Source organism: Xenopus laevis, chromosome 7L (genome assembly GCF_017654675.1).
Source record: "Xenopus laevis strain J_2021 chromosome 7L, Xenopus_laevis_v10.1, whole genome shotgun sequence".
Classification (NCBI taxonomy): Eukaryota; Metazoa; Chordata; class Amphibia; order Anura; family Pipidae; genus Xenopus; species Xenopus laevis.
This window is the reverse complement of record NC_054383.1, coordinates 4,130,044-4,143,975: the sequence shown is the minus strand read 5'-3', so window position 1 is coordinate 4,143,975 and position 13,932 is coordinate 4,130,044. Positions and strand designations below refer to the sequence as shown.

The 13,932-nt window shown below is 43.9% G+C and overlaps 1 protein-coding gene across 1 annotated transcript; it reads left to right on the top strand.

Moving 5' to 3' along the window:
- Positions 1-442: 442 nt before the first annotated feature.
- Positions 443-12,807, top strand: pnliprp2.L (pancreatic lipase-related protein 2 L homeolog; the record flags this gene model as incomplete). The annotated part of the gene is given in 14 exon segments (NM_001089647.1): positions 443-474; positions 670-752; positions 3,246-3,400; positions 3,591-3,716; positions 4,622-4,762; positions 5,479-5,587; positions 6,526-6,636; positions 6,962-7,066; positions 7,369-7,487; positions 7,900-8,029; positions 10,206-10,317; positions 10,670-10,837; positions 11,462-12,210; positions 12,211-12,807. Coding segments are annotated over 12 exon segments (1,416 nt in total).
- Positions 12,808-13,932: the final 1,125 nt, after the last annotated feature.

Here is a 13,932-nt window from a genome sequence, read left to right as displayed (position 1 = left end):
AATTAGGGGCGGGGAAGGAAATCATGTGACTTTTTGTCACAAAACAAGGAAGTAAAAAATATTTTCCCCTTCCCACCCCTAATTTGCATATGCAAATTAGGATTCGGATTCGGTTCGGTATTCGGCCGAATCTTTCGAGAAGGATTCGAGGGTTCGGCTGAATCCAAAAATAGTGGATTCGGTGCATCCCTACTTCTGAAACAAGTGACTTTGGCTTCAGAGAACACAAAGAAATAAACACATATTGATTTAATCTCAGGTTTCTGTTCCTGTTTCACCTCAATCCCTATTTGTTCTCCCAGCAATGTAATAGCCTTGCGGTGCTCGTAGGGTTAAATGAGCCAGAATGTGCTCTGTCATATCCTCTCTGTCTCTGTCTCTGGGGTTTCCCGTATTTTATATCTGGGCCACAAAGGGCAGAGCCATTTCTCTAGCAGGAGGTGCAGCAGTGACATTGCAGAGCTCACAGGGCAGGTAAGTGCACGTCCCTCTCCCGTCTCCCACCTGATGAGACTGAACACATCCGGGGCCCCAGTGCAACAGAAAATGTCCCTTTCCCATACACATGAATTTACTTTCTGCACTGCTGCTTCTGACTACATGTAACATTGCAACAATGCAGCAGGGATCAGCTTTCTTGTGTAACTGGTGCAGTTTATGTTCCTATAGGATGAGAATGCTGAGTGCCGACATTCCTCTGTGTCAACTGCTGATACTCATTATCTTGCATGGAATTTTTGGAACTGTAAAGGGTAAGTCAGATTGTCTGTCTGCCTCCATCTTATCTTGACCCACTGTCTCCATCTTGTCCTACTGTCTCCATCTTGACTTAATTTCTCCATCTTGACCTACAGTATTGTCCCCTTCTTGTCCTAGTGTCTCCATCTTTACATACTGCCTGCATCTTGTCCTACTGTCTCCATCTTGTCCTACTGTCTCCATCTTGTCCTACTGTCTCCATCTTGTCCTACTGTCTCCATCTTGTCCTACTGTCTCCATCTGGACTTATTGTTGTCTATATTTTGTCTTATTGTGTCCCTCATGCCCCACTGTCTCCATCTTGCCCTACTGTCTCCATCTTCTCCTACTGTCTCCATCATGATTTACCTCTTTTTCTACTTCTTAATCTTGTCCTACTGTCCCCATCATGATTTACTGTCCCCATCATGATTTACTGTCTCCTTCTTGTCCTTCTGTCTCCATCTTGTCCTACTTTCTCCATCTTGTTCTACTGTCTCCATCATGATTTACTGTCTGCTTCTTGTTCTACTGTCTCCATCTTGCCCTACTGTCTCCATCTTGTCCTACTATCTCCATCTTGTCCTACTGTCTCCATCATGATTTACTGTCTCAATCTTGTCCTACTGTCTCCATCTTGTCTTACTGTCTCCATTTTGTCCTACTTTCTCCATCTTGTCCTACTGTCTCCATCATGATTTACTGTCTGCTTCTTGTCCTACTGTCTCCATCTTGTCCTACTGTCTCCATCTTGTCCTACTGTCTCCATCATGATTTACTATCTCCTTCTTGTCCTACTGTCTCCATCTTGTCCTACTGTCTCCATCATGATTTACTGTCTGCTTCTTGTTCTACTGTCTCCATCTTGCCCTACTGTCTCCATCTTGTCCTACTATCTCCATCTTGTCCTACTGTCTCCATCATGATTTACTGTCTCAATCTTGTCCTACTGTCTCCATCTTGTCTTACTGTCTCCATTTTGTCCTACTTTCTCCATCTTGTCCTACTGTCTCCCTCATGATTTACTGTCTGCTTCTTGTCCTACTGTCTCCATCTTGTCCTACTGTCTCCATCTTGTCCTACTGTCTCCATCATGATTTACTATCTCCTTCTTGTCCTACTGTCTCCATCTTGTCCTACTGTCTCCATCATGATTTACTGTCTGCTTCTTGTCCTACTGTCTCCATCTTGTCCTACTGTCTCCATCTTGTCCTACTTTCTCCATCTTGTTCTACTGTCTCCATCATGATTTACTGTCTGCTTCTTGTTCTACTGTCTCCATCTTGCCCTACTGTCTCCATCTTGTCCTACTATCTCCATCTTGTCCTACTGTCTCCATCATGATTTACTGTCTCAATCTTGTCCTACTGTCTCCATCTTGTCCTACTGTCTCCATCTTGTCCTACTGTCTCCATCTTGTCCTACTGTCTCCATCTGGACTTATTGTTGTCTCTATTTTGTCTTATTGTGTCCCTCATGCCCCACTGTCTCCATCTTGCCCTACTGTCTCCATCTTCTCCTACTGTCTCCATCATGATTTACCTCTTTTTCTACTTCTTAATCTTGTCCTACTGTCCCCATCATGATTTACTGTCCCCATCATGATTTACTGTCTCCATCTTGTCCTTCTGTCTCCATCTTGTCCTACTTTCTCCATCTTGTTCTACTGTCTCCATCATGATTTACTGTCTGCTTCTTGTTCTACTGTCTCCATCTTGCCCTACTGTCTCCATCTTGTCCTACTATCTCCATCTTGTCCTACTGTCTCCATCATGATTTACTGTCTCAATCTTGTCCTACTGTCTCCATCTTGTCTTACTGTCTCCATTTTGTCCTACTTTCTCCATCTTGTCCTACTGTCTCCATCATGATTTACTGTCTGCTTCTTGTCCTACTGTCTCCATCTTGTCCTACTGTCTCCATCTTGTCCTACTGTCTCCATCATGATTTACTATCTCCTTCTTGTCCTACTGTCTCCATCTTGTCCTACTGTCTCCATCATGATTTACTGTCTGCTTCTTGTCTTACTGTCTCCATCTTGTCCTACTGTCTCCATCTTGTCCTACTGTCTCCATCATGATTTACTATCTCCTTCTTGTCCTACTGTCTCCATCTTGTCCTACTGTCTCCATCATGATTTACTGTCTCCTTCTTGACTTACTGTTTCCATCTTGCCCTACTGTCTCCATGTCTCCATATTGTCTCATTTTGCTCTACTATCTCCATCTTGTCCTTACCTTGATTGTTGGGAAGGCCGTGGATGTCCACATGCTTGTCCCTTTATACCATAATATATAACTATAAAAATGTTAATCTTCTCTGTGCTCATAATGTACAGGTCTTTATGTACTGAAAGCAGAAAGGATGTTTCTAGTTTTTTGCTGATGGGGAATTTAGGGAATTTAGGGAGTTTATACCAACCAAGACCTCTCATGTAGCCATCTTGTAGCATTGCTGAACATTATATGGGACGTATTCTGTAAAAATATTTTATTTGTCTCCTAAAGGCAAGGAGATCTGTTATGAGCCATTCGGGTGCTTCTCAGACAAACAGCCCTGGTCTAGAACTAAAGAGAGACCCTTTGCTGCCCTGCCCTGGACCCCAGAGTCAATAAATACTCGATTCTTCCTAAACACCCGGTGGAACCCAAATCAACATCAGGTGAGTCAGAGGTCGATCCGTACCCACATTGTCCAGTCTTTGGATTTGACTGATTCCTGCTCAGATATCAGTTGGGCAACCTGCTCATTTGGCCTCAGTCATGTGTCGTTAAATTGCCAACTCACATGGCCAAGTGGCATCAGTTGTTATTAATGGCTAATCCTACTCACTTCATTTCAATTCCCCCCAGATTATCTCTGCTCAGAACATCACCAGCATCGAAGCCTCAGCCTTTCAGACCAACCAGACCACATGCTTTATTTTACATGGGATGGGAGAAAGGGCCGAGAATAACTGGGTGTCACAAATGTGCAAGGTGAGATTTATCATTGTCATTGTTATAAACTTGGTAATACTTCCCCTTAGTATTGCCCACAGCAGTTAATAGGGAGACCAAGGCTGTGATGAGTGTTTATTTGTGGGTACCCCTGGAACTATAGCAGGGTGACACCCCAATGTTTCTATATATCTGTAACCTTGTTATGAGCTAAGGGGGCCCAGTCTGAAGGTCAGTTAGGGGGAGATTTGGGGTGAGTGATTATTTGTACCCTGGGTACCCCTGGAACTATAGCAGGGTGACTGGTACCCCAATGTTTCTATATATCTGTAACCTTGTTATGAGCTAAGGGGGCCCAGTCTGAAGGTCAGTTAGGGGGAGATTTGGGGTGAGTGTTTATTTGTACCCTGGGTACCCCTGGAACTATAGCAGGGTGACACCCCAATGTTTCTATATATCTGTAATCTTGTTATGAGCTAAGGGGGCCCAGTCTGAAGGTCAGTTAGGGGGAGATTTGGGGTGAGTTTTGTACCCTGGGTACCCCTGGAACTATAGCAGGGTGACACCCCAATCTTTCTATATATCTGTAATCTTGTTATGAGCTAAGGGGGCCCAGTCTGAAGGTCAGTTAGGGGGAGATTTGGGGTGAGTGCTTATTTGTACCCTGGGTACCCTTGTAACTATAGCAGGGTGACACCCCAATGTTTCTATATATCTGTAACCTTGTTATGAGCTAAGGGGGCCCAGTCTGAAGGTCAGTTAGGGGGAGATTTGAGGTGAGTGTTTATTTGTGCCCTGGGTTATATCATGGGCAGTTGGCAGTTCTTGACCCTTCCATGATTGTGTTTGTTGGCAGCTGGATTAACCAGTATCTCTTTACGTCAAACTATCTAATGGCACAGCCTGACTTTTAACACCCTCCTCTACCCACTTGTCTCTTTCAGGCAATCTTACAAGTTGAAGATGTCAACTGCATTGGGGTAGACTGGCGTAACGGTTCAGGGAATATACAGATGTACGTACAGGCTGCGAATAATATTCGTGTGGTCGGAGCTGAGATCGCCCTTCTCTTACAGGTTCTGCAGGTGAGTCCAATAGCATTTATATATATATACATAACTTGTTTTGGGCTTACAGGCCTACTGGGATCACAGGAACAGCCCTGGAGGACTCAGTTGTGAGTGGGCCCTTCTGCTCACCCCACCATTTAGCCATGTATATTTATACCATTGACATTTCTTTATCAGAACAAAGAGGAGAATGGAGGAAGAAGTAGGTGAGTGTAAGCAAAGACACTGAGATATTTCAATGTGAAGAAAGAAGGACCTGTGGTCTACAGTTTGGATATGTCCCATGGCACCCCAATCCAACACTACCTGTTCCTGTACTTTAGCTATAGCCATCCTTATATATTTAGGCTTAAATTCTGGAACCCAGGGCTTTTGTCCTCTATTCCAACACAGTAATCCTGCTACCCCATGAGTAGGGTTCATCTCTCCAACTCTAAGGTCAGTGGGTTTCTATTTTATCAACCATATCAAGGAAATCCCCCATTGTTGCCTAGATACTCAGGGCCACATGTTCATTGGTCCAGTCTTCCTTCAACCATTACGGGAAAAATGGAGGACTGAGCAACACAGTGGATTTTACACAATGCCATATGCCTTTAAGTATTGGCCCCTTGTAAAATGTCTTGTCAAATCAATTTAATATTTGGATGTTTTTTGGGGTTTGGCTGGAGAATTCCATTGGAAACTTCCCCACAAATCACGGAACTGAACATTCTTTCTTGTTTTGCTAGAAGGAGCTTGGGTACCCCGCTTCCAAAGTGCATGTAATTGGGCACAGCCTTGGGGCACACGCAGCGGGGGAGGCCGGCAGGAGGCATGAAGGAATTTGGAGAATCACCGGTATGTGATGATAATGTCAGTCCTTCCAAGAAGCCACAAACCCCCCTTTGCCCTTTTTGAGTTTCTATTTAATATTTCAGTTCAGATTGATTCTGAGAACTCCCACCCTGTGGTTAATATTCTGTAGGATCCCGAGCAGCCTGGATGGTTTCCATACGGTTGGATAGAGCCTTGTGTTTTAACAGGTGTTTCCCAGTGAGAATTCAGAAATTGTGGTTCATTGCCAGACAAGTAAATGCTGAGGAGTGGATGAGTGGAAACATGTGTGGGACTCTGTATCTATGTGCACCCCTCAAACACACATACAAACCCTCATTACCCCCAACACATACACAACCCAACCATAAAAAACTCCCAGTCTTGTTTGCAAGAGAAGAGCCTGTACTGCACTTAAGTTGGATGCCTCTTTTTACTAAAGCCCCTTTCCTATCCCAATTTTAAAGGGGGTATTACCCCTATGGGGTTGAACTTGAGCATCACTAGTCACATAGACATTCTGTTATACTTCTTTCTACATGTTGTATTTTAACATGCTCTACAGGAATTGGTTTGTTTGGTTGCACTAGAGTGCACAGAACGCCATTTATAGGGGGCCGTATAGCTGCCCATAGCAGTACCAACCAAAAAACATTGTCTTGTTCTGTAATTCTCTTTTTAAATAATGTGTGTTCTTAGCCCAATCAACCATTCCTCTATTCCATTACTGCACCAAAACCAATGTTTGCTGGTAAACAACCTAGAGTTTTAAGGGTACAATGTTTGCCTTCATATGAGCCACCTCCATATGATCCTCTTCATTGGAAGTCAATATCATCCAATATCATCCAGAGAAGCACCAGTCCATATAGTGGTGGGACAAAGATTGGGGCAGCACCGATGACAACCCACTGTAGTTGAGACTATTGGTGGAACGTGTAACACTAGTGTTTTTATTACAGGCTTAGATCCTGCAAGACAGTTCTTTGAAGATACTCCTCCAGAGGTCAGGCTTGACCCATCAGACGCAACTTTTGTTGACGTGATACACACGGACATCAGCTCCCCTCTAGGTAACTTCTCACCCCAACATGGGAATTTTCATCAATCTATACAGACAGTAGTCTAATTCCATAAGGAGGTCATTGGACTGTGGCTCTCCAGCTGTTTCTATGTTATACTGACTCCCATCATTCACTGGAGGGAGTTGCAGGATAGATGTCTCTATTCTATTCTGCCGTATCACTTATTCATAGTAACATAGTAAGTTAGGTTGAAAAAAGGTTGACACACGTCCATCAAGTTCAACCGTTTTTACTTTTCTTAACCTGCCTAACTGCTAGTTGATCCAGAGGAAGGCAAATCCATTAACCTCACCAATTGCAATGTGGTCTGTAGGAGCCGGTATTGCAAAGCCGATTGGTCACCTGGATTTTTACCCCAATGGAGGAAAGCAAATGACTGGCTGTCCTGCTAAGTTAAGTTTCCTCGGGAACTTTAATGGTAAGTGACTGCGACTTATCAACGGGGCTGATGGGCAGAGAGATCCGATGGGTGTGGAGAGTGACATATTTGGGTAAATGTTCCATCTAAGTGTACCTTCCCCTTTAACTACTCATTATCAACTAAACAGTTCAGACGGGGAGAAGGGCCCCTTGTCCATGGTATCATTAACACCCTGGTGACCCAGAAGTCTTGGATCAGTTACATTAGTGACTATGTGGGTGGAATGATCTGTACATCTAATTGAAAGGGGGCAGCAGAAAAGGAAACCGATGGCTTTACTCTTTGTTGTTTGGCCACAGCCTTGTTTGATACCATGACGTGCAGTCACTTCCGTGCTTTCCAGTATTACACCGAGAGTCTCCGGAGTCCAGGGGGTTTCCTTGGATATCCGTGTGAGAGTTACGATTCCTTCCTCTCGGTAAGTCACCTGACTCTTATTTATCATGAGACCTTTGCTCTGGGGAAATCAATATTTACAAATAGTCAGAACTATCAGAAGATTAAAGTCCAGGGGTGTGTCATATTGTTATGGCATTGGCTATGCCAGGGGTAATAATAGAGTTTCTATGTCCCCTGCTGGCTCCACATGGGTCAGTCTTGTCATGCAGTTTACTCATTTTTGGCTGAATTATACTAAGTCCCATGTGGAGATACAGAAAACCAACCCAACTACCAGTATGTTGGACAACAGAACCGATGTATATAGACATAAATAAGTCTGGGTGTAGCCAACTAAAGCCATATTATAAGAGTAGATGGGATGAGGAAAGCCCCTATCCCTTCATCTGACTCTCTCCTATAGGTGACTGATATTTATCTTTCTTTTCCAGGGCTCCTGTTTCCCATGTCCTGAGGGCAGATGTAGTCTCATGGGACACTTTTCCGGTTTGCCTTCAGCACTCACAGCCACACCGCAAACATTTTATTTGAACACCGGTGGAAATATCTCCCACTTCTCCAGTAAGTTTCCATGTTAAAGCCGGATAAAGGAAATGACACCCAACATGCACCCATCATATCTGTTTCATATATAGAAATTACCTTAATATAGCCTTCCATTATGGGATGGATTCAACACTCCATTTCCCTCAGCTTCTTCTTCTGGTGTCTGGGGCTACATTTGGCCAATTCTAGTTCCTGAACTCAAACTGTAAATAAATCCAATAGAACTTACAGTTAATGTGACAGTTAAGCTGCTCCCCGGCACTTTAATCAGAGAGATCAGCAGGGCAACTCTATTTGCACTTTCCCACAACAAGCCAGTCAAGTACCCTCAGGGGCGCCTTTGGCTATTTTGCTGCCAGAAGTAGTGTTGTTTTGTTACCAGCTAAACTACCTGTCCAATTATCAGACCTGGGTGGGAGGTTGGTTACAGTGTCAGGCTGGGTGTCCCAGTGTCGGACATGAGGCCCACCTGGACTGTCACTTGAGGGTCCTCCACCCCAGTAGTTAAACTCCTATACCTCCTGTCGCCCCTTCCAGCGAAATGCATATCTCTACTTTGGGTCAGTTTACCACCGTGATCGGAGTAGGGCAGGGGAGGAGCACCGAAAGTCCAGGATTGGATTGGAATATGGGTCTGGGTCAGCAGGGGCCACAAGGGCTGGGGTCCACCTGTTTTTTTCCTGGGCTCAGATTTTTACCCTGGTTGGTAAGATCTCCTACATCGTTGCTGCTCAATTTTTTACATGTAGCAAGCCAAAGAAGGGAACAATTTAATAAACTCTCTAATTTCTTATTTACCAGTAGGATCTTCCAGCAGACACAAGGGCATCCATTGTGATTAGAAGACAAAAGGTTCCATCTTAGTATTCAGGTTTTCAACAGTGAGGGCAGTGGAGTTGGGGAATTCAGTCCCTGAATCAGGGGTACAGGCTGATACATTAGATAGGTACAAGGAAGGGTCGGATGCTTTATTCACCAGTAGCTCCTCCCAGCAGACAGGAGGGAGCTAATGAGATTAGAGGAGGGAAAGGGGTGTTACAGGGAGAGCTGGGAAGTGAATCAGTGGTACAGGCTGATACATTAGATAGGTACAAGGAAGGGTCGGATGCTTTATTCACCAGTAGCTCCTCCCAGCAGACAGGAGGGAGCCAATGAGATTAGAGGAGGGAAAGGGGTGTTACAGGGAGAGCTGGGAAGTGAATCAGTGGTACAGGCTGATACATTAGATAGGTACAAGGAAGGGTTGGATGCTTTATTCACCAGTAGCTCCTCCCAGCAGACAGGAGGGAGCCAATGAGATTAGAGGAGGGAAAGGGGTGTTACAGGGAGAGCTGGGAAGTGAATCAGGGGTACAGGCTGATACATTAGATAGGTACAAGGAAGGGTCGGATGCTTTATTCACCAGTAGCTCCTCCCAGCAGACAGGAGGGAGCCAATGAGATTAGAGGAGGGAAAGGGGTGTTACAGGGAGAGCTGGGAAGTGAATCAGTGGTACAGGCTGATACATTAGATAGGTACAAGGAAGGGTTGGATGCTTTATTCACCAGTAGCTCCTCCCAGCAGACAGGAGGGAGCCAATGAGATTAGAGGAGGGAAAGGGGTGTTACAGGGAGAGCTGGGAAGTGAATCAGGGGTACAGGCTGATACATTAGATAGGTATAAGAAGGGGTTGGATGGTGTTTAGCAAGTGAGGGAATACAGGGATATGGGAGAGAGCTCATAGTACAAGTTGATCCAGGGACTGGTCCCATTGCATCTGTTCATCCTCTGAGGCTTCAGATGGGTTTTTTTGCTTCCATCTGTATCAACTAGCAGTTAGGTAGGTTTTTATATAAACTTAAACAGTTAAACTTGATGGACGTGCAAGGAACTCACCTTGCTTTATGGCAGAAGTACCTCTGAGTCCCCTTACTAAGAAATTGTGCCAGTACTATATCTTTTCCAGGCTTCTGCCCAATCTTCCTCATATCCCATCTCCAAAAAATAAGCCCAACTAGCTTAGTCCCCTAACTGAGGAGCCATACCGCTGCAACACCATTCCCTGGATACTGTCCTATCTAGCCCAAAGCTAATCGGTCTAGTCTGAGTGACTACTAAGAACAGAAAATTCTTAGCCACCTTCTTGGCCACCTACAGGGTGAGGAGTACTTATTCCAGAGATTAACCATGTGACTGGTCCTTATATTTTCAGATTGGAGATATAAAGTTTCTGTCACATTAGGTGGAACAAAAACATTCAAGGGAAAGTTCTATGTAATTCTGTCAGCTACAGGAGGAGACACTCAACAGTATGAAGTTGTAAGGTAAGGAGGAGTCTAACTTTATTATTATCTGTACTACTCAGACTTGTACTTCTGTTCCTCTTCCACCAATGTCTTATAAAAAAGATATGGGAGGAGTGTTCCAGGGGAATAATAATAATGACACCGTTATTATTAGTGATGGGCGAATTTGCAGCGAATTTGCGGGATTCGCCACCAGAGAATAAATTCGCAAGACCTCCGTGAAAATTCGGGCGAAAAAATTTCATCGGCGCTGTTTCGCAAATTTTTCGCCGTTTTGCGAATTTCGCGAAAACGCGAAACGCCGCAAATTCGCCCATCACTAGTTACTATATCATTACTCACCTTTGCTTTTTTTGTTTCCCATAACCAGCAAAAGCCTCATCCCTGGAAACAACTTTTCTGGCTTTATTGATGTGGGATTTGAATTGGGACCATTGGACGATGTGACTTGCAAGTGGGAACCGGCCTTCCTTAATATATTTCATGACCAGTTTGGGGCCCAGAGACTAGAGATACAGAGTGGAAAGGATGGGAAAGTGTAAGTGGTCTCATGCAAGGTCCTTCTTTTACATGTGTGTAAGCTACAATATTGATATAGATCATGATATAGATCATATTAAGACTTCTGTAGGCCATAGAACATTTCAGAAGCTTCTCATTTCCTTCTGTGCCTTCCATGCATGGCTGCATTATCTGCCAGGAGGCACAGGAGCTCTAGTCTCCTGGTGTTTTATATCTTCTTAGAGTCTTCATAGAGTCTTTGCACAACTCCCACTAGTAATATCACCTGGCCAATGAAGTTTGGTGCTCAGCACGAATCATGCCCACAAAGCACCTACACTGAGCATGAGCCGGGATAGAGTTGCCTAAGATAAGAAAGAGAAGGAACAATGGGGTATATCGTTGTTAGTGGTATAGAACTTCACTGCTGAACCACACCTTTTGTACATTTTTGGTATTTTTGTCTCGTAATTGCTGGCAAGTGGCCTGAAAGTGGAATGGGTTCTGTTTGAGAATGGCTGGGGTATGGGCAAGTTTCAACATTTGGGAGTCAGTCTCTATGAAGAGGCCCTGGGTCCCACTATGTTACTTATTAATCTACATAATACACACACTGGACAATGATTTTCTTCTAATATTCCCTTATTTATGTTCCTTACAGCTCTACATTCTGTGGCAAAGGAACCGTGAGTGAAAATGTTCTACAGAAGCTTATACCCTGCTGAGATACCTACAGCCATGCAGTCATTTCCTTCTTCTTATTGACGCCATAGCTTCTACACTGGAATCCCTTGCTGAGATACCTACAGCCGTGCCACAATACTTTGCTTCTCAGTGACCCTATAACCTTAATCAATATATAACCAATTCCTGATCATGCACTGACCAGTAACCTGTCAATTTGATCAATGGCTGCCTAATCGTTAGACTATTTCATTCATTATTTTAGTTTTGTGTTAAAGGTTGGTTGATGTATTGGTTGGCCAAAAACCTGTTGCAGATCTGGTGGATTTGGACCAAGAAATGTATCTCAACACATGGTTCTAGTTGGTCATTGACTAGACAAACCACAAGGCCCAACCCCAGTGGTGACGTTACTGTCCATACACAGGCCATGCTAAAGTCAAAAAAATCCTATTCCACTCATCACTACTTGGTGGGATTTAAATATTCCAGTATCACTCACATATATTCTAGACCCTCATTAATCTTAGATTTATTGTTCTTTATACACCACTGTCTAACCACAGTAATGGACGTCCTACTAGGATGCTCATCTGTCGTGCAGGATTATTTCACTTGAGCTTTATGGACAGTCTTCAACCCAAATTAAGGGGATAATGGTAACATACACAAATTAACGAACCTGTGGTGGAACAGGATCTTTGGAAAATTTTGTGGAATACTGTACAACATGGCTTCTACAACTTTTCAGGTTTTTTGAGTACTGCTGAGGTTTAAGGTCAGGGTTGCAAAGCTATTCTTTAACACTGTAGCACTCCGACCCCACCCAGTACTAATACTAGCCATTGTGTAGGACTGGCAGAGTTCTAGATGACATGACTGGTTGTCTGTCTTTATAGACCAAAATACTAAATTGAGTTATCTTTGCTTAATGTTTATGACCTTAAGATGTACTTGAGGTTCAATATGAAGAATCCTTCCTTTCTGATGCTTTCCTTTGTAATTCTCGTTCTTTATTGCCTCTTGAGCCATTAGCAGAGCATTCCCACAGAAATAGAAAATCTCATAAACGAGTGATTAAAAATCTAAACTGGTTGGTCGCAAATAAATTTTGGAACTGTTCTTCAGGCATCTGAGGTATGTGAAGGACGAAGTAGCAGAGATTCTAGGAAACAGGGTTCTTCTCTGAAAGAAAAGCAATTTAAAAGGTCAAGGTACAAAGGAATTCAAAAGAAACTGATGTGAAAATATGTTGTATTGATTCACTGGTTTATTCACCTGGTCCATGAGTTCCTGCAAAATAAACAATTTATATAGAAACTATTCTGTGTCCATGGAGCCTCCTTAAATCCAAGGGCCAAAGTGCAGTCATCACAACCCATTTAACTAACATCTGTGAGACCTACATCTCTGGCTACGTAACAGAGTCACATGGCTTGGGAGCAATGGACAGGGGAGATAAAGAACAATGTGGACTAAAAGGGTAGTAGTCATTGGGGGAGGAAGAGGATCATGTGACCAGACTGCAAGGGGGGCAGCTGTTCAGGCAGGGTGCCTTAGACCTTCAGCTTTAATACTGCTCTGTTGTGTTTATCAATCTTCATGTCAGAGGTAAACCTCAAGGATCCACATCAACTGAGTCCAAACCCTTGAGCTCTACCTTTGAGATAAGGGCCAAAAAGCAAGCACAGGACTAAGGAGACAGGTTCAGACTAAAGTCCACCCATCCAAATCCAAGGCAGGAGCCCAGTTCTGTGAGTTGATCATGCCCAAACTGCCAATAAAGTGGTTCCTGTTGGGTTCCAGTGAAAACAAGGGGGAGAACCTGAAGAGCATCCTAGTTTCAGGCAAAGCTGTTTGGAAGCAGAAACACTGCCAATCAGAGAGAAATATCTCCAGGACCCACACTCACTGCTCTATTGTCAGGCCTAAGAAATAAAAACACGTTGTTCCACCACTCACTTGTCTCTCGTGCGCCTTTCCACTCCACAAAGTAATGCGGTGGCACAGAGTCAACAGCTCCAGCAATGAAGAGGGTTAAGTAGTGGGAGGCAAGAGCTGAGACAAGGTTACCTGGAAAGTTAAGAGGGTTTTTTCTTTGTTAGAAAAGCAATAAAAATTTCAGCTACAAAAACATTTTTAAAAATGAAGGAACCTTTGTTGCCGGTGGTGATTCTCAGTAGGGAATGAGAATTGCATTCTGCTGGGAGAATAATGAGGAGCTCGACTGAGCTATTATCACTCAGATGTCGATTTGGTGAGTCCATGACCCTCTCATATGGCCTCTCCAGGTAACGCCTCCTAATAAAAACAGACTAAACAAAGGCTGCGAGCTGCTCCCTATTGTGCGGCAGACGCTTTCAAAGAGCTCTTTGCTTACCTTGAAGTACCTTACCTTGCCCTTCAGAGACCCCATTATGAGTGGGCCAGGGGCCAAAATTCACACAA